This window comes from Carcharodon carcharias, chromosome 25 (assembly GCF_017639515.1).
Source record: "Carcharodon carcharias isolate sCarCar2 chromosome 25, sCarCar2.pri, whole genome shotgun sequence".
NCBI lineage: Eukaryota > Metazoa > Chordata > Chondrichthyes > Lamniformes > Lamnidae > Carcharodon > Carcharodon carcharias.
Window position 1 is genome coordinate 7,728,968 of NC_054491.1, and position 21,885 is coordinate 7,750,852.

Genomic DNA, 21,885 nt, shown 5'->3' on the forward strand with positions numbered 1-21,885 from the left:
GTGCGACAATTTCAATTTAGCCCCTCTCTCGAGGGGGTGACTTCTCTGGCCCCCAAAGGAATGTTTCTTTACTTTAAAAGAAAATTCCACTGACCTATTGGCAACTGCAGAAGCTGCTGAAGGATCCTGAGCAGGAAAGGTCCAAGGTCCTTCAGCCGCAACAACTTTTGTGAAGGGGTCAATTTACATATTCAAAGAGCCGAATACTGATTATAGGCACCTACAAGGAGCCCAACAGTTTAACAATGGGATCAGCACCTGTAAGGGAGGGCACAGGCCATCCCACAGCTTCATACACTTTGCACTCAAAGAATAAACATGTACCATTTTTCCACCCTGTGAGCCAACTAAAGCTATTAAAATCTAGATTCTTAATTTTCAGCCACGTGAATTCCTGATTATCAGAACAACCTTTATATTGACCACAAGCTTATAAAAAGCAAGTTTGACTGCTAATATCATGCTGCAGCAGAAAGGGAGTCTTGGACTGCACCATATTCCCAGTGTAACTCCACCCATTTGAATGAAGGGTCTGCTGCAGTGTCACTGATTGCTCTACTTCCCATGTTCAGTTGCTTAAAATGATCAAATATGTCTGGATTCCTCTCTTTAGTTCAATTGGGTCTTATACCATGGCACCCAGCGTGACACTTTAAAAAGAAACAACAAATTTTTACTGCCTTATTCTGTTTCTTTAAAGACACAAATCAATTCAGTCATACTTCAACAAAGTAGCTAAAATAATGGATGAATGAGAACATCTGGATTTTATGACTGGCAAACTACAATATGAATCTAATTACCTATGTTCTAGTTTATCTGCACAAAGAAAATTTTGTGGCTTAATTATAATGCTTTGCTTAATTACAATTATTACTAATGAAGTTTCAACTCATTTTAATTTACCATCTAAATTTGGATATAATTAAATTGATGTAGCTGTAGCTTCTGATCTTTATAGTTGGACACTAACAATGAATATTGCTCAGGTACTACAGGGAAGGATGTGTAAGAGTTGGCATGAATTAAACATTTTTGGGAGATAATTCTTTGAAGTTATTTCATGTTTTTTATTTCAATGAATGTTGTAACATTAGACCACAAGCAGTTGAATGGAACTGTACGTATTACATTCCTGTTCCAATTTGATCAACCAGAATACAGGTCTAAATATACATTCACAGAAAGTTCAGTTGGCAACCAGAAGACATGGTCTCCATCACGGTAAACCAAAGAATGATAAAATCTGCCTTCATGGTGTGTCTCCATTATGTGTATAGATGCTTTTTTCACATAATATCCATGTATTCTGCTACACTTCTGTAGCATTCATAGCACACTTACAGATTACAATTGCTCTCTCCAGACCTGATGGCCTGTTGTTGGAAGTTGTCTGCCTTGGAGCATCAGTTCCTAATTTTGGACAGTCACCACTTAATATTTTTTGAGGCATGAACCATCTTGTGTGTGTACAATGTAAGGGAGTTTTTGGAAACAGCTACAGCCTTCTAGTACGTAGGCATCATCGCTGCAAGCTTTGGTATCAGCAAACTGGAATAGACTTAAATACAACAAGATTATCATCAAGCATGCTTGCAATCTGTTTTAAAATTTGTTTTAATTAATTGGACATATTTCCACCTACCACTTATTATTTCTTGAAGTTGCTTATTTTTAGAAATATAGCTGATTTAGACTCAACTCAAAACACTATTCATCACATCTAACAGCACTGATGATTGTGTGGGTAATTTATTGTACTAATTTTTGTACGATTCCGTTAAATTTCGTTCAGCAATCATAACACAAACTTGTTCCATGATGAAATGTGAGAGGTACCATTTAAGATTTGCCTCTTTAAAGTACTTCAATTATATGTTTGCAAGTGTCAGCAGTCTTAAATATCATTAGCGTGAGCAGCATTTCATCTTGAATTGAAGGAGGCATTTTTTTTTAACTAACACTAAGCCAGTCACGAAAAGAAGTTAAACGTTGTTATTGTTGCTCCTTCTCACTACTGATATTACATAAATAAACTGGCAATTTTCAAGTTCTACTAATTAAAAATAACTCTATCATGTGTACTGCATTGTAAGAGATAATTGGTCACAAGCTATATGACACTATTCTGCACAGCGGGTTTGTTGGCTTTTTGAGCTGCAATGTTTGATTAGAATTTACCTGTTGCCCTTTTCCATTAAATGATCAGTAATTTATTTTAAAATTTTTGACATTATCATTGTGCAGCAGGAATGATAAAGTGTAACAGAGATGGTGTGATGATGGATTAGAGGTTAATAATTATGATAAACATGTAGGGGCTGAAAATATATGGAATCAATAAAATTAGTTTTCTGCAATAGTGGAGCTCTGAAAAGTAAGCTATAGGTTATTAAAATATTAATGACCAATAACTTTGTGCGGAATGGTATTCACAGGCAGCTGTACAACTTGTGACAAACTTACACAAATTACTTTGTAGCAATATCCTGTAGGTGAGGATTATACTCAATTCACAAAGTTTATCAAGAAATGTATTTTTGTCCCACTTAACAGCCTTTATACCTTCTGCTTTCTAACACTGATTCTGTTAGGGTGCTGCATACCCCAAGAACACTATGTGCATTAAAACAATCTTCTAATCTCTCCCTTCATTTTTTTGCTGACAATCTTAAAATTATACCACTCCCGCCAAACCATTGTAACATTTTAGCATTTCCGTACTATCTTGGTTTGGATTCTGTCGGGCCGATGGGGGTCACCCAGCCGGAGAATCAGCAGGGAACCCCCATGAGTTCCATTGGAGTGGCATGACGGAATGCCTTCAAGCACTTCAATGGCCACCATTCAGGTCTTCCCTGCCTTTAAGTCCCTGGCAGCGGAAGTCCTGCCTACTGAGAGCTGCGGGCCAATCAAAGGCCGGCAAATGCCCATGTAGCCGATGCCAGCGGGAACGGGGGCGGCCTGTGGCAATGCACCCACCAGAGGTCAACGAGCATTGTGGGATACCAGACCAAAAGTGAGTGAAGGCAGGATTGGGATCGCAGGGTTGTCAGGGGCAAGGGTAGGGGGTTAGATTTCAATACTGACCCCTCCCCACTTGCAAATAATGGGTCCCTCAATCAGGCAGAATGCCTGGCTAGGAGGACTTCCCTGGGAGGCCACTGGTAAATCCAACTCTGTTTCTAAGGACTTTCTACATACGTGAAGCCTTACCTTACTGGTATCACTTAGGAATTCTGTTATATACGCTTTGTTAACAGGAATATAATCTTTTTGCCCAAATATATTTTATTCACAGTATCGAAAAGAACATTACAAAACATTTCAAAATGACCATCACAGAGAGTGCAATAATATTCAAGATTTCTACATAGATCATGTTGCACTCTGAGCTGCTTCAGTACAATAAAAGGAACGTTACTAACATTTCAAAATGGTCATTATAGAAATTGCAATGATATTTAAGTTTTCTACCTATGAAAATGAGCCAGCAAGCCTGCCCCACATTCATGCTTGCTGGAGCATCATGATCAGATACTCCCAACATCCCCACAACCCCGCCACCAATCCCTCCTCACCCCTCTTAGCCATGCTGGGAAATACCTAGTCGTTTCCTGAGAAGAACAAAAATTTAGATAAACCTAAGACCAATAACGGAAACGATAGACTGGAAAATTCCTCTTCAACCCCATCAGGTGATTGAAAGCATTCCAGGAGATTCTATTGACTATGCATATGTCATCTGTAAATCTACATACTTTCTATATGATTCGATCCTTGTTCCGGTCAGAGACCATTGTAGCTCCCTCTTAAATGCGCACAATGTCAGTACCTACCACACCAGCCACTGATGCATTCCAGAGGTTCGCTACTCTCTGGGAAAAGAAGAATTGCCCAATAGCCATTCTGTTCCTACTCGCTCAATCACATGTCCTCCTCAATTTGTCAAACTGGGATGATATAGCAATAGATCCACTCTACAGCCCTCTGCTACATTACATCAGAAACTACACTTCAAAGATACTTCATCGGCTGTAAAGCATTTTGTGAGCTCTTGAAGTTGTGAAAAGTGCTGTATAAATGCAAGTCTTTCTTTGAGTCTTACAAATGAACACATGAATTAGGAGCAGGAGTAGGCCACTTGGCCCCTTGAGCCTTCTCTGCCATTCAATAAGGTTCAATAAGATTGTAACCTGCCTAACCCCAATAACCTTTTCACCCCCTTGTTAATCAAGAATCTATCTACCTTTGCCTTTAAAAAAAAATTTCAAAGACTCTGTTCCCACTGCTTTTTCAGGAAGGGAGTTCCAAAGACACTGTACTCTCTGAGAGAGAGAAATTTTCCTGATCTCTGCCTTAAATGGGCGACCCTTTATTTTTAAACAATTTTCCCTAGTTCTAGATTCTCCCACATCCACCCTATCAATACCCCTCAGGATTTTAAAGGTTTCAATCCACCTCTTACCCTTCTAAACACCAGTGGATACAAGCCCAGCCTGTTCAACATTTTCTTATAAGGCAACTGACCCATTCCTGGTATTAGATTAGTAAACCTTCTCTGAACTACTAATGCATTTGCATCCTTCCTTAACTAAGGAGATAAATACTGTACACAGTGCTGCAGATGTGGTCTTATTAGGGTCTTGCACAACTGAAGCATAACCTCCATACTCTTATATTCAATTCGTTTCACAATAAATAATACTCTATTGGTTTTCCTAAATACTTACTATACCTGCACACTAGTCTTTTGTGATTCATGCACCAGGACATCCAGATCCCTCTGAATCTCAGAGCTCTGCAATCTCTCACCATTTATATAATATGCTTCTTTATTATTCTTCCTACCAAAATGGATAATTTCACATTTTCCCACATTACACTCCATTCGCCAGATCTTTGCAATTTACTTGACCTAGTTTTGTCCCTTCGGAGCCTCATTATGTCCTTTTTACAACTTACTTTCCTACCTATCTTTGTATTATCAGCAAATCTAGCCACCATAGCTTCGGTACCTTCATCCAAGTCATTTACATAAATTGTAAAAAAAATTGAGGCATCAGCACTGATCCCTGTGGCACACCCTGCCACCCAGAAAAAAAACCCATTTATGCCTACTTTGTGTTTCCTGATAGCTAGCCAATCTTTGATCCATGCCAATATATAACCCTCTACAACATGAGCTTTAATTTTCCACAATAACTTCTGATGTGGCACCTTATCAAATGCCTTCTGGAAATCTAAGTGCAGTGCATCCACCATTTCCCCTTTACACGTGTGACTCCTTTAAAGAACCCCAATAAATTGGTTGAACATGATTTCTTTCTCACAAAACCATGTTAACTCTGTCTGATTGCTTGAATTTTTCTAATTGCCCTGCCATAATGTCTTTAACAATAGCTTCTAACATTTTCCCAAGACGGATGTTAAGTTGACTGGCCTTTCTTTGGTCGTCTTCCTCTCAGCTGTCTTCTTTGTTCTCTGTCTTCCTTGCTGTCTGTCGTTCTGTCTTTCTTTCATTGTTTTTATAAAGCTCCTGCTCTATGCCACTCCGAAGTGACCAGATCCGGCTACTTAAACCCATCTGAATAACTAAGGTTCTTTAAACTAGAAATCATTTTGTAGGATTTTTTTTTTCAAGACTACGTCATATTGTTGATGCTATGAGTTCCTATCCTAACCTAGAAGGAAATGCAAATGAGAAAAGTGAGGGTAATGATGCCCTTGACTATGTCACTATGTTGCAGGTTGGCTACAAGTCTCCTGACAGAAGATGGTACAACTCCCCAACTGGTTCCAACCAGGGCCCAAGGGCAGGGTCACATTTGACCTTGTTATTTGAATTCTTTAAACTAAGTTTCCAAATGTCATGCGTAAGATTTCTTCAGGGCTACCAAAAGGTCCATTCAGAAGATGGACTGGCATTTTACAGCCCCATCACATGCGACGAGCCATTCTAAACCCCATTAACTTTGGCAGGACTGTAAAATTCCACCCATGGTCTACTCATGTGAATCAGGCAGACGCCCACTATGTGCAGCACTTCCAGAGTTCCTAGCTCTCACTCGCCCATTCCATGCCAGTACCATCAATCAGAGTAGAAAATCAGTTTTGTAATGTTTTTAGTATTTTGAATGATAGGAAATGAAGAGCTTCAGTGCTTTAAAAAATCTTACCAGCCTGCGTTTCGCTTATTCTCAGATGCACCAAAGCTGCAAGGCACAGTGACTGTTTACACTTGGGAGGGAAACCCTGTAAATATCACCTGTGAGGTTCTTGCTCATCCTCATGCTCTTGTAACCTGGTTTAGAGATGGACAGCAGTTACCAAGCTCCAACTACAGCAGTATAAAGATCTATAACACACGATCCACCAATTACCTTCAGGTAAGAGAATTAAAATGAAAGGTTTTAAGTGCAGAATAAAGTGTTTGTGATATTTTTGGCTAGGCAGGGTAGATTGAGAATACAAACTATTCTCAAGGCTTTACTGTAGGCTTCTGAAGATTATTTTGGAGAATTCAAATCAATAAGAATAAAATGTAGTTGTTGGATATGGACTTGGAAAATCTATTGCATTAATTTTGAATACTGTGAAATCAGATGTACCAGATTATTTTTTTCAAATGCTTCATCAAAAAGTGTGTGTGCATATTTTTAAAAATATAGTTACTTGTGGCTTTGTGGTATGAGTGGAACTTAGCTGATTTCTAAGAGTCAGGTACAATAGTTTTTGAGGATAATCATTTCCTTGTTTGCTAATTTTGTGAATAGTTGAATGAGTTTACTTCTTTGTTAAAATTACCAATGGAGGAAAAAAACCACACTATATACTCTCTTCAGATCAATTTTAGCAGCCACACAACATTGTGTGACTAGTGGATCGTGACACATTGTTTTGAAGACCCTGATTGTTTTCTGTCCAATGTGTAATCAGCTACAAACAGGCAGAATTTGGCAGGGTAAAAGCAAAATACTGCAGGTGCTGGAAATCTGAAACAAGGACAGAAACTGCTGGAAAAACTCGGCAGGTCTAACGGCATCTGTGGAGAGAAAAAAACGGAGTTAGCATTTTGAGCCTATGTGACTCTTCTTCAGAGCTAAAGAGAAGTAAAAATGTGATGAAATTTATACTGCTTAAGGTGGGGATGGAGCATGTGAAACTGGAAAGAAGGCCAGCGATAGGTGGAGGAGGCAAAGGAGAGATTGGCAAAGATGTCATGAACAAAAGGACAGAAGGGTGCTAATGGTAGTGGCACTGGCTAAAGGCGGTGCTGATGGTTTCATTAAGGTTAGAAAGCAGAATGTGGTAATAGCAGGACAAGGGTAAGCACCCTGGAAAGAACAACGTTAACAAGTGACAGATGGCCCCAGTGGGGGTGGGGTGGGGGAGGGGATGGTGGTGGGGAAGAAGGTCAAAAAGAGGATAAAAGGTGGGGATAAAACTGTGAATAAAAAAAATGAATAAACATGTTCCCCCAGTTTGTGTTGGGCTTCACTGGAATATTGCAGCAGGCCAAGGATGGACATGTGGGCATGAGAGCAGGATGGTGTGCTGAAATGGCAAGCGAAAGGAAGACCTGGGTCATGCTTGCGGACAGACCGAAGGTGTTCTGCAAAGCAGTCACCCACCCTGCGTTTTGTCTCCCCAATGTAGAGGAGACCATATTGGGAGTTGCGAATGCAGTAGACTAAATTGAAGGAGTGCAATTGAAGTGCTGCTTCACCTGAAGGATTGTTTGGGCCCTTGGACGGTGAGGAGAGAGGAGCTAAAGGGGCAGGTGTTACACCTTCTGTGATTACAAGGGAAGGTGCCGTGGGAGGGGGATTAGGTGTTGGGGATGATGGAGGAACTGTCTCCTCCATCCTCACCTTTTTAATATTTTTTCTTTTTTATCCACTTATTTTTATTTTTATTTATTTTCATTTTTATTCAATTTTTTATTCATTGTCTTAGCCCCACCTTTTATCCTATTTTCAATTTTCTTTCCCCCACCACCATTCCCCAGCCTCCACTAGGGCCATCGGGCACTTGTTCATGTTGTTCTTTCCAGATTACTTACCCTGATCCTGCTTTTACCACATTCTACTTTCTGACCTTAATGCCACCATCTGCACCTCCTTTAGCCAATACCACTACCATTAACACCCTCTTGTCCATGACATCTTTGCCAGGCTCTCCTTTGCCTTCACCTATCACTGGCCTTCTATCCAGCTTTACCTGCTCCACCCCCAACCCCCACCATTTTAAACAATATAAATTTCATCACATTTTTACTTCTCTCTAGCTCTGAAGAAGAGTCATATGGACTTGAAACATTAACTCTGTCTTTCCCTCCACAGAAGCCGCTGGACCTGCTGAGTTTTTCCAGCATCTTCTGTTTTTGTTTCAGAATTTGGCAAGGTATTGCTAGCATTCACATTCTGGCTACAGTGTTCACAAGTCACTCAATCCAGAAACCCTGTTAAGTTCTGTAAATTATGGAGCATCAGCAAGATCTGGAACATAGCCAAGGCATGATTTTATGCTTGTTACTGGGCCTCAGATACCTGATTCTGAGTGTGATTCGACAACAATTGATGGAACTGCAAGGACATGGCCAGGCTGAATTGCAATAGGCTCATCAATGACCAGATGGCCCATTGACATTCTCTGGTCATGCAGGAAAAATGTCATCTCGGCAGGTGATTGGGAGCTGCCGTTGCCTGAAAAGTTGAACAATCATCCCCTGACCCATATATACTTTCAGGAATAGAGGAGTAAGCAGAGGAAATTGAAGATTTAAAAAGTAAGCTTTGATCCACGTGGTCCATGATAATTATAATAAAGTTTGTATTTAATTACTAATGTGTAGCTGCATACCCTTCCTCTAGGTAACTCCTGATTCAGAAAATGACTTTGGTCCCTACAACTGTACAGCAAGCAACCGTGTAGGCATGGAATCCAAAGAGTTTATCCTAGTGCAAGCTGGTAGGTATTAGTTTTGCAGCTTTACTTTATTCAGAGGACGTTCAATCATCCAAATGTATTTTTCTTGCAGTTGTCCACAACAGCTTATTGGAGTAAAATGCAAATAATGTACAGCATGAATTTGTGGACTTTTTGTATACAATGCACTTTGCTGAGTAGGTACAGTTATCATTGGCACCTGGGATCATCTTTCAGAACACTTTACATGAATAGTATGTTTTTAACAATGGCTTCGGAAACTGGACTGTACACTATGTTGGCTCAAAGTCATATCACTTCTGGGACTGTCCAGTTTAGACAGAAAATGGAGTAGGAATAAATGGGTCACACTCAGGATGGCTGTCCATGACTATTGGGATACCAGAAGGATCAGTGCTTGGGGCCCCAGCTATTCACAATCCTTATCAATGATTTGGCTGTGGAGACCAAATGTAATACTTTCAAGTTTGTTGATGACACGAAACTAGATGGGAATGTGAGTTGTGCGGAGGATGCGAAGAGGCTTCAAGGGGATTTAGACAGTCTAAGTGAGTGGGCAGATGGAATAAAATGTGGTAAAATGCCATGTTATCCATTTTGGTAGGAATAACAGAAATGCGGAGTATTTCTTAAATGGTGAGAGATTGGGAGGTGTTGATCTCCAAAGGGACCTGTGTGGCCTTGTTCATAGGTTACTAAAAGCTAACTTGCAGGTGCAGCAAGCAATTAGGCATGTTAGCCTTTCTAACAAGAGGATTTGAGTATAGGAGTAAAGAAGTCTTGCTGCAATTCTACAGAGTCTTGGTGAGACTGCACCTGGAGTATTGTGTACAGTTTTGGTCTCCTTACAAGAGAAAGGATATACTTGCCATAGAAGGATTGCAACAGAGGTTCACCAGACTGATTTCTGGGATGGTGTTATTGTCCTGTGAGGAGACATTGAGTAGATTGAGCCTGTGTTCTGTAGAATTTAGAAGAATGAGAGGTGATCACATTGAACCATACAAACTTCTTATAGGGTTCAACAGGGTAGATGCAAGAAGGATGTTTCCCCTGGCTGGGGAGTCTAGAACCAGGAAACACGGTCTCAGAATAAGAGGTAGGCCATTTAGAACTGAGATGAGGTGGAATTTCTTTACTCAGAGCGTAGTGAATCTTTGTGTACCCCAGATTGTTATAAGTTCGATGTTCACTCACTAATAAGGAAGAAAGCCGGAGTCAGTCGTTTCTTTTACATCGGTTTATTCACAAAGCCCAGGAAACACAGGTGCAGACTCCCTTTTCACTCCCCCACACCCCCAATGGTGGAAACGGGTTCTTAGATATGCTTAGGAATAATAGCCTAACCTTTCCCCAATTAGTAACAGCTGCTGTCACTTAAGACTAAAGCGTGCACTTCATTGTGAAAGGATTGCACCATTAACACAGAGGGCTGTGGAAGCTCAGTCATCGAGTATGTTCAAGACAGAGATCAATAGCTTTCTAGGTATTAAAGGTATCGAGGGATATGAGGTTAGTGTGGGAAAATGGTGCTAAGGTAGAAGATCAGCCATGATCTAGTTGAATGGCAGAGCAGACTTGAGGGGCCAAATGGCCTATGCCACTACTCCTGTTCCTATTTCCTGTGTTTAATGAGATGAATGTTTGTGTTGGCTGTGCGGTTCCTCTTGAATGAACTCTAAAATCAGAGTTCGGTTGCTAACCACAGAACATAATTTGGCACCAAATTGTGAATGGCATTTAAAGAGATTAATTAAAGTGGAAAAAATTACACCAGTGAAAACACTTTATTTCTGAGATTTTCACTGAGGCAGAGGATAAGGCGCTTTGTATTGCATCTGTCTCAAATGTTCTTAATAGAACATCTTGCTGCTGACACCAAATGACAAAGTGACTCCTTAGCTTACCACACAAATTCAATTTAAAAACTCACTTTCTGTGAATGCAAACTGATAGCTTCAGAAATCTGAGATTAGGAGACATACATCCACGTACATCATGTTGGCAAGTTGTGAGAAGTTATTACACCAGGAAGTGTGGAAGAAAAGTAAAAGCATTCATCCCATCAAGTGTTCTTTTTTAATAAACCATGTCTAATTCCTACTTTTATGCCTCCCTTGCAACTTATTTAATTTCCTGGAAGCATTAAACAGTCACAGGTAAAACTCCTGAGAAAATTGCAATTTGTTTTCTCTGACACCTGAAGGTAGTTAAGTGAAAGTACTGTGAGCCTATCTTAAAATGACATTCTATGATGTTTAATCTTGGCTGGCTGCACCCCACAGAGGTAATTGCTGTTTTCTCAGCAGAACTAGCAACACAATTCTCCATCATCTTTCTCTATTGTTACTGCATTTTTTTTAACCAGATTTTACCCAACACGGTCTGAAAGGACTTCATCCATAGAAATCCATTCTGCAGGTTTACTGATTTGGATAAAGAAAAATGTTTAAAAACCTGTAGTTTTGCTTTTGTTTTTTATTCATTTATGGGATGTGGGTGTCGCTGGCAAGGCCAACATTTTTTGCCCATCCCTAATTGCCCTTGAGAAGGTGGTGGGGAGCTGCCACCTTTAACCATTGCAGTCCTGGTGGTTTGGGTACACCCACAGTTCTGTTAGAGAGTGAGTTCCAGGATTTTGACTCGGTGACAGTGAAAGAATGGCGATATATTTCCAAGTCAGGATGCTGAGTGGCTTGAGAGAGGATCTTCCAGGTGGTGGTGTTGCCGTCTATCTTCTGGCCTTGTCCTTCTAGACAGTAGTGGTTGTGGGTTTGGAAGGTGCTGCCTTAGGAGCCTTGGTGAGTTTCTGCAGTGCATCTTGTAGATGATGCACACTGCTGCCACTGTTCATCAGTGGTGGAGGGAGTGAATGTTGTGGAAGGGTGCCAATCGAGCAGGATGCTTTGTCCTGGATGGTGTCAAGCTTCCTGAGTGTTGTTGGAGCTGCACTGATCCAGGCAAGCGGAGTGTATTCCTTCACTCTCCTGACTTGTGGATGGTGGAAAGTCTTTCGGAAATCAGAAGGTGAGTTATGAGCAGAGTTCTCTGCCTCTGACCTGTGCTTGTAGCCACAGTATTTATGTGGCCAGTCCAGTTCAGTTTCTGGTCAATGATAACCCCCCGGGATATTGATAGTGGGAGATTCAGTGATGGTAAAGCCATTGAATGTCAAGGGGCGATGGTTAGATTCTCTCCTTTTGGAAATGGTGATAACCTAGTACTTGTGTGGTGCAAACGTTACTTGTCATTTGTCAGATCAACTCGGATATTGTCCAGGTCTTGCTGCATTTGGACATGCACAGCTTCAGTATCTGAGGAGTTGCGAATGTTGCTGAACATTATGCAATCATCTGCGAACATCCCTACTTCTGACCTTTATGATGGAGGCAAGGTCATTAATGAAGCAGCTGAGGACACTACCCTGAGGAACTCCTGCAATGATGTCCTGGAACTGAGATATTTGACCTCCAACAACCACATCTTCCTTTGTTCTAGGTATGACTCCCATCAGTGGAAAGTTTTCTCCCTGATTCCCAATGACTCCAGTTTTGCTAGGGCTCTTTGATGCCACAATCGGTCAAATGCTGCTTTGACTCCAAGGGCAGCCACTCTCACTTCACCTCTGGAGTTCAGCTCTTTTGTCTATGTTTGAACCAAGGCTGTAATAAGGTCAAGAGATGAGTGGCCCTGGCAGAACCCAAACTGAGTGTCGGTAAACAGGTTATTGCTAAGCAAGTGCTGCTTGATAACACTGTTGGTGGCCCCTTCCATTACTTTACTGATGATCGAGAGTAGACTGATGGGGCGGTAATTGGCTGGGTTAGATTTGTCCTGCTATTTGTGTACAGGACATATATGGACAATTTCCCACATAGCCAGATAGATGCCAGTGTTGTAGCTGTACTAGAATACGCTTGGCGACGGGCACAGCCAATTCTGGATCACAAGTTTTCAGTACTATTGTTTGAATATTGTCAGGACCCATAGCGTTTGCAGTGTCCAGTGCCTCCAGCCATTTCTTGATATCACGTGGAGTGAACCAAATTGGCTGACGGTTGACATCTGTGATACTGGGGACCTCTGGAGGAAGCCGAGATGGATCATCCACTCTACGTTTCTGGCTGAAGATTGTTGTGAATGCTTCAGCCTTATTTTTTGCACTGCTGTGCTGGGCTCCTTTGTCATTTGAGGATGGGGATATTTGTGGAGCCTCCTCCTCCAGTAAGTAGTTTAATTGTCCACCACCACTGAAGACTGGATGTAGCAGGACTGCAGAGGTTAGATCTGATCCATTGGTTGTGGAACAGCTTAGCTCTATCTATCACTATGTTGTTTGGCACACAAGTAGCCCTGCGTTGTAGCTTCACCATGTTGACACCTCATTTTTAGGATATGCTTGGTGCTGCTCCTGGCATGCCCTCCTGCACTCTTCTTTGAACCAGGGTTGATCCCTTGGCTTGGTGGTAATGATAGAGCGGGCCATGGAGTTACAGATTGTGGTTGAGTACAATTCTGCTGCCCACAACGCCTCGTGGATGCCCAATCTTGAGTTGCTAGGCCTGTTTGAAATCTATCCCATTTAGCACGGTGGTAGTGGCACTCAACACAATGGAGGGTAGCCTCAAAGTGAAAATGGGACTTTGTCTCCACAAGGACTGTGTGGTGATCACGCCTACCTGAACAGACGCACCTGCTCGATAACCTATTTTGTGCTCCTGTCCCTTTATGAAGCAGACAAAATTTGAGAGCATTAAAATAGTTCAGTTTGAAACAACAAAAGTCTGGATGAGAGTGTCAACGAGAGATTTCCTGAGGTAGAGGATGTTATGAAGGTGGGAGTAAGTGGGACATGAGGTTGAAAATTTAGTTGAGGGTCAAGTATGATGCCAAGGTTGCGATCAGTCTGGTTCAGAATGAGACAGTGACCATGAACAGGATGAAACCAGTGATGAGGAACAGAATCTGATATCGGGCCACAGTCTTTTATTCTTTCTGATGTTTCATTGGAGAAAATTGCAGTTTAGCCAGGCTACAACACACAAAATGAAGGTGGCACAAGAGTTGGGGTAGGTAAAGTCGGATGTTGTCAGCATGCGTGTGGAATCTGATGTTATACCTTTGGATGATGTCATCAAGGCACAACATGTAAATGAGAAATAGAAGATGGGGAGGGTGTGGTGCAATGTTAGATCCTGTAGAGATACTGTTTGGGGGCAGGAAGACAAGCCATTGCAGAAGATTCGCTTGCTGTGACTGGCTAGGTTAGAGTGAAGCCAGGCAAGGATAGTCCCTTTCAGTTAGACAGCTGAGGAGAGACTGATTTAAAAGGGAGGGATCAGGATTCTCCCATTTCAGGTTCAGTATTTTGTGGTTTCAAATAATATGGATGCCAGGAAGGGATGTTGATAGTCATCAGTATAGTGGGAATAGAGTCCTTAGAGCAACTGATGTCTCTTGGGCGTGCTGAGCTCAGAGAGGACATGACAGGTGAGAGAGAAACTGGAGAAACATACAGGTTCAAAACTGATGCAAGGTAGAACCTTGAGAGAGCCTTTGCTTGGTGTTGAGGGAGAGAAGCAGCAGACGTAGCTGCATGGATAAACAACCTTAATGAAAAACTGGTTATGAGCTCCTCTCATTTAAAGCAAAGTGCGGTGGGGGGATATAGAGGAGTGAAAGGGAGAGAGGGGTTTAAGAAGTCAGTAGGTCGTGGTAAAAAGAAGTCGGGGGCTCTACTTGCATTTCAGGATGATCTTGGAGCAGTGAGCAGTTTTGAACAAAGTGAGTGCAATTTGATTAATGTTTGTTGTGGTCTGGCCAAGCCTAGCAATAAATGTTTGAACTCACTTCATGCAATCAACTTCTGAACAGCTCTGCTACAGTGGAGAACTTATTCCCTTGTGCATCCTTTGTTTATTTAAAGGGTGCAAATTTTCTAAGCACATAGCAGTGGTTTAAATATTGAACAACATGAAAGCAGATGAGGTGCATCTGCATTAGATAAAAACTCATTTACAATGGACTCTGCAGGGATTGAAAGAAAATGTTTATTTTCAGTGAAAATGTCTGTATGCAATGCTTATTTCAAATGTTGATGTTATTACAGTGCTATAGAGCCCATATTTCTGCTTGTGGAAGATTTCACACAGTACATAAGAACTTCTAAGTAAACCAGACATGCTAAATCACATCAGGAAGAAAAATTGCTTGTCAGCAGTAAGATCACGAAAGCTGAACTATTGCAAGCACTGTCAATAGAGCACTATTACTTGATGCTCAGCAGCTTGTGCTGTCGTTGATAAAGCAATAATATTTGTGTATATGATCTTCAGTTTTATATATCGAGATTTACCTATTTCTTGCTCTTACCTATAGAGAATAAAAATAGATGAGGCATATTTTCGAATGAATAATTGTTTTCAGTAACAAATGGTTAGGGATAGATTTTTCTCATTTTGTTTGAGTAGAAGGTGGTCTCACCACTTAATGCTCATGCTCTCTTTCACAGAAATTAGTTGATGGAAGGAAATGTATGCATTGTTCTTAGAAATTAGGCAGGTCCTTAAGAGTATTTAACAAAATGGCAACAAAAACATTATTCTTGTGGAGTAAGTGGTTTCCTAATGGTTATCATTCACTTTGAATTGGAGTCAAGGTTGTACTGTATCTTCAACTTGGAAGAAAGTGTAAAGCAGTAGAAACATTCACAGGCTGATTAACAGCCTGATAGGCCAAGATGTGAATGCTTCTTCCATGGTCGTAACTATCCTTATCCTGCACGTAGGGTGATTAACCCTTCATGGGAGGTGAGTTCATAAAACCTGTGTAATCGAGAGGGCAGCATCCACACCCACTGGACTCATGTGTCCCTCTGGTTGTCAACCCAGAATTGCTCACTAGGACTATTTGGAGTGGAGACTGCACCCTGTACCTTCTAATGCAGAAGTAGGAATGCTACCAGTAAGCTAAATTCTCTCTCCATTGCCAAGGCAAGTATTTCAGATACCAAGTGAAATTCTAGTAATATAAATCTTTCCTTTACAGGTTTATCACCAAGCTTTGCTTCTTGATCTTAAGACTCCATGTATATCCTTTAGCAACAAAGACAAAGTTGGTAAATGCTGGGTGAGATTGATGATGGCCAATTGCAAAATTAACTTGATATTTCTTTAATAGAAACATGTATTCTGTTTTCACCAGAAGGTGATAGAAAGGAGGGGACTCTTCTTGGGTTATGTGCTTTTTACAAATGTTAGAGGTAAGAAAATGTAGGTGTGTCTAGTTTTCAGGAACTCAAATGATTAAAACAAGTATTTTACAATCTCTCTCTCCTTTATCAATCTCTCCTTTGCCCCCACCTATTGCTGGCCTTCTACCTAGCTTCATCTGCTCCACCCCACCTTAAACAGTATAAATTTCATCACATTTCCATTTCCCTTTATTTCTGAAGAAGGGTCACATGGACTCAAATCATTGACTATCTTTCTCTCTCCACAGTTGCTGCTAGACCTGAGTTTTTCCAGTATTTTCTGTTTTTGTTTTTGTTTCAGATTTCCAGCATCCACTGTATTTTGCATTTATTTAAAATCTTTTTCTAATTGTTCCAGAGACCCCATCTGCTCCAACAGTTCTGGATACTGTCCCATATTCCAGCACTGTGCAGGTCAAGGTAGAAGAACCAGAATCAACTGGTGGTGTGCCAATTCTGAAATACCTAGTGGAATGGAAAGTCAAGGATAGTGAAGAATGGTTCACAAAGAATGCTGATGCAAGGGAAGGTAAGTTGAGAAAGACAACAGGAACATGGGAGTCATGAGCTGTGAACTTGATCACACAACTTCATGTCCTTTGAAGGAACTCCAGAATGAAGGGCACTGTTTCACACGATGGGAGTGAATATCAGTTGGAGAATCATCCCTGATTTCTCTCATACTTCCTGTGCAAAGCCCATTCCTATCAACACTGGAAAAAAGCCTTAAAGCAAGTTTCTTGTCAACCAATCCACATGCCAAATTGTACATAGCAAGAGGTGTTCTAAAAATGATTCCGTAGGCACAAAATAGTCTATGATTCACTGGGACCAAGAAATTTAATGTCTGTTTATTTGGGTGCTTAAGCCTCCAATGCAGCAAGCATGTGTTCAATCCTTTCACGTATTTAAATTGATATTGGATTGCCCAGAATAAACCAACATAGCAATAAATCAACATTACCCACTCTTCCTGATCCTAGTCTCCATTAACCAGCGTTCCAGATCCTGACCACTGCTGCCCTTCTTTCCCAGTCACCTGCCCTCCCTCCACTACCTGTTCCCCTTTATGGAAAGTCACAACAATTGCTGCTTGTGTTGTGGTGACCAGAGCTTTGAATCCCCTTCTCCCATGAGATGCCTTGGGATGCCCATTAGGCACCTTGTTGGCTCGATGATGATGATGAGGCCTGAGGCACAGTATTGTATGCACCTTGGGTCTATCCATTCATATCCATGGCTTGTTCTCTTGCTCCCTATATGCCCATTTTTTGGGACATGATTGAATTTCTGGGCCCTGAGATGCCATTATTGTTATGTGAGCCTTCACACCGTGTTGGAAGTCGATTCTATCATATGGAACATCACAGCCAAGCTGATTTAGTCCACAGTGCGTGCACTTCTAGCAGAAATTTACTGGGAAGTGTTCAAGAACATTGGTGAATTTTTCCCTCGCTGCTTGGAGAATAATAACACTAAATGTAGTGTCTCTTTTGTTACTTCAGTTTAGGTTGGCAAGCTCAGTGCAGACTGGGCATCATGCCTGGATGCTTCTTGACTGTAATGCTCATCTGCTGCCTAGAGAAATTGTCTGAATTTTTTTGAGAAGCTGCAAAATATCTTTGAATAACAAAATATAACGAAATGTTCTTATAAAATAAAAGATTTAGATTTGGTACTGCATGTTGAGACATTTGCGCTAGTTAGTTTTATTATCATCACAGATTGTGAGCAGGAGTGATGAGCTCAGGGGATGCCATGCACTAGCTCTTGACCTCCATAAATGAAAGGTGTCCAATGACTTAGAATGTATCATCTGTACCCTACCTGTTGACATTTTTAAGTATCCAATTTATATTTAACTCTTGAGCATATACATAGGTGTGATATATATATGAAAATATAGGCATGGTATGCTCTCAATAAATACACATAATTATTGGCATATTGAGATAATTGGATATAAGTGATTAAATAGAAAAATGATATAAATATTCAATGGGGTTGATTTTAACTCGAAATATCAAGTGTTCTCATTTTAATTTGTTTAAAAGTATTTGCACGAAAATGACGCAACCTGTAATTAATGGGAGACGTGAGGAATAATGAGGATAGTTATATAATTGCACAAAAACATATCTGGCATCATAATTCTAGAGAGTTATGAAGAAGATATCCTGTTTGGCATTAGATTGTAATATCCTAGATACTCAAAGGAAGCAAAATATTTCACGGATATTGGAGAGATAGGAGTCCAATCCAGATAATCCTCATTTATAAAGCTTTCCATTATAAAGTATCCCTGTCAGACAGCCTTTCTAATTAGTCTGCTACTTTTTTTTTGTTTTGGCATTGACTTAGAACAATAAGTAATGCGTCATTATAGTGCTTAAAATGCATAGCTCCTAAAGTGGCTACTAAACCACACAGCTAGAGATTATGTTGATCCGAAATAATCTGAATAACATTTGAACAGGCCCAAAGATTTTCAGTGTATTTCAGCTATTCTGGCAATTAATTATCTAATACAGTTAAGTTTACTGCTTTGTGTATTTTGTCCTTTACAACCCATCAGAATCGGTTTCTTGGCAACTTGGCTAACCAATAGAAATCATACCTTATATCTCAGCCCACATGCTTTAAATAAATGGCCTAATATCACTGCTGCTGAATATTTGAAGGTCATAGATCTTCAATAAAGTTAACAAGGTTTCAAAACATTTAACCTCGAAGGATCCAATCTTAGCAAGCATCATCAACTCCCTTAGAGAAGCCTAGATTAGCTTCTGTCCCTGACAATAAATATTACATGCTATTCCCATTGACATGGACATAATTTGTGTTTTATTAATGTCCATGATGTAAGTATTATAATGTGAGGTTAGCGTGTATTTTCTTCCCCTCAGAGTGTTCTCGCAATTTAAATAATTTCCATCATCAAGCTTTTATAAATTTTAAAATAAAGAAGGCTATTTATTGTCATGCTCTTGCCCCAGAGGTTTTAATGTGACACATCTCACACACTACCAGATAGTGATGAAATAGTGATAAAGGAGGAAACAATACAAGTACAAGTTCCTAGCAGGCTTATAGTTTTTCAATTGAATCGATACTTTCATTGGAGTGGAGGTCTTGAAAAGCAGACAAATCTCAGTAAGCTGTGATGCTTCATGTAGTCGAATTTCCAGGTGGTCGGTTCTTAGTTGAAATTGAAGTCAGACCAACTTTTGGGGGGGGGGGGGCGCGATTCCTTCTCCCCCTTTCAAGGTATAGTTGTTTTACCTTGGCTACCATTGTCTTGCAGCTGCTTTGATTGCTTTTCGGATGATGTTTCTGATCTAAACAGCTTCTGCTGTTGTTTTAAAAATCACAGATAACAAACGTGGCTGTTTTAAATCATTAGACCAATTACAAGTTCAAAGTTCTTTCAAAAAAGGGTAGTGGGTTGTTTTTCTTAGCAACCTATGTTTTAGTCTTTCACACATTGAGAGCTCTTGAAACAGCCAAGGTCGTCTTAATTGAGTGACCCATTCAAATCAAATTACCCTTTGTGCTATTGATGAAAGGCATTCAATGAGTTTCGATGGCTGTGTGGTCCAGGGTGACAAGTTGGCTGATATGTGATAGTCTTAGTCTTGTCCTTGATAATCTTGTTTACAGTTCATCTTTAACAGAGTTTCACAAGTGGCTGGGATTGTTCATGTTTTAATGAGGTATTTGCTTGAGTTTTTGTCCTTTTTGGAGTTGATAATGCCAAAGTTATGTGATGTGTTGTCAGCCATCTGAAATACTTGTGTGCCCATTTAAAAATATATAGTTTTAAAATCTGTAATACCTTCATGCCTGTACTGGGCATGACACCAAAAGGATAAATTAAACAAGAATAAGTTGTACTCTGTTCCACAATTCACCTTAATGCTTTGTAGACACATTTTTACAGAATTAACTATATCAGAAGCCAAACACATCAATTCCCAGGTCTGTTATCTGTTCTCTGTTCTCTGTTCTCTCTGTACAGAGGCCTGGCTAGTGAAAGAAAATTTTGATCCTAAAAAGCCCTCAAATGGTGAAACGATACTTAGATGAATGGATGGCAAATCATGGACACTATGCTTCTGTGGTGCCATCAGGCAAAGCTTTCTGCTAATGCCAGCATAAAGTTCTGTCTGCCTCTTGTGATCTATAAACGTTTCAAACACAATGTCTGAAACTAAAACATTTCCCCTGAAACTCTCAACTTTGAGCTTTTGTTTTCCGCCTACATGATATATCGTGTTTCACAATCTCATTTATTTTCTTTATCATCTTTCTATATAATACTTTCTTTATCCAGCACCCGAAGAACATATAGGGATCGTATAACTTTCCAGTGTCTATTTGTTAATATTCAATTCTAAAAGAAATTACGATCAAACTTTTTTAATAACTGTAATAGATGTGGAAAATGTGATTCTGCACTATAAATTCAGGCTTATGATGCTGTATTTAATATTTGACAGTCCTAGGTTCAGACAATATCATTACGGTCAGTGGACTGATCCCAGAAACCATGTACAGCCTGCGGTTATCTGCCATCAATGGAAAGGGAACCGGTGATGCAAGCCAAATCACTAAGTTCAAGACAGAGCCAGTTCGTAAGTACATGATGGTTCTTTCATCACATGGGTTAAACTGCTTGTTGCAGTGTTGCTTTGAATCAATAAGGAAATGAGAATTGAACCTTTAGACTCATTAGCTTTATCAATGTTCTTGAAAAATATATTTTGAGGGATCATTACTCTGCGAGAGAATTGACCCCTCCTGAGTGAAATGCTATTGCATTGTTTTTTTCAAATATGGCTTAGAATGCTCCACTATTTCAGTCATAACGTATTAAAGTAAAACATGGTGCTAGTATTAGAGTTACAATCCTTCCTCTATTATTTGCAGATGAATTAGCTCAATATTTCTCATGCTTAAACTGTTAGCCCTTTGAAGATAGATTATTTTCTATTAAGAGATCAGGACAGAGTGAAGACTGAAGCCAACATCATTGGAATGAATGGAAAATGTTTCTTGTTATAAGTTCATATCACTTGTATGAATAAGTTTGCCGTGTTTCGTAAATGCCCTGAAAGAATTTTATTATCGGAAAACTCCAAATGATTCAGGTTTAGGTGCTTGAGATAAGCAGTTATCTGAAGTCACTGTCAATCCACCTCTGGGGTTCTGGTTTATTAAATATTGAGAAAGGAGACAAAGTACTGTCCTTCCTGATGAAAAATATTTTATGAACATGACTTGCAAATTGATAGTACTGTTCACTGGCTCTAACTTCACACCAGCTCTGAGAAAAGCCAAATTTTAAATGTGTAAATGGCAGTGCTGTATTTGTTCAAGAAGATGCATCCTTCTGGAATTAGGTCAAACATAGGAGCCTAGCATTGAAATTCACCTGTTACAACTGGCCGATAAATTTAATGCATTCTGTAACCATGCCATATCTTAAAAAGTGCTGAAACTTCTGGTTTTCTTCTTTGTTGAAAACTCTAGTCAGTTTGTTTGACAAATGCATTCAATTACACAAAGGAAGTATTCATTCCTCAGCAACGATTGCATGAATAAGAACAGTCAACAAAAGAACCACTTTCAGTATTTTTTATTTCTAATATTTGAGACAGGAAATCTGGTTGAAGAAAATC

General features: G+C 40.1%; 1 protein-coding gene across 18 annotated transcripts in view; it reads left to right on the top strand.

The window, feature by feature from the left end:
- LOC121269513 (neural cell adhesion molecule 1-like) overlaps positions 1 to 21,885 on the top strand; it is a 490,495-nt gene that overhangs the window by 358,605 nt on the left and 110,005 nt on the right. For all 18 annotated transcript variants that reach the window (XM_041174119.1, XM_041174120.1, XM_041174121.1 and 15 more), the window contains 4 exons: positions 6,205 to 6,389; positions 8,877 to 8,973; positions 16,563 to 16,733; positions 20,704 to 20,838. In XM_041174119.1, coding sequence (XP_041030053.1) covers positions 6,205 to 6,389; positions 8,877 to 8,973; positions 16,563 to 16,733; positions 20,704 to 20,838 — 588 coding nt within the window. The remainder of the gene's footprint in view (positions 1 to 6,204; positions 6,390 to 8,876; positions 8,974 to 16,562; positions 16,734 to 20,703; positions 20,839 to 21,885) is intronic.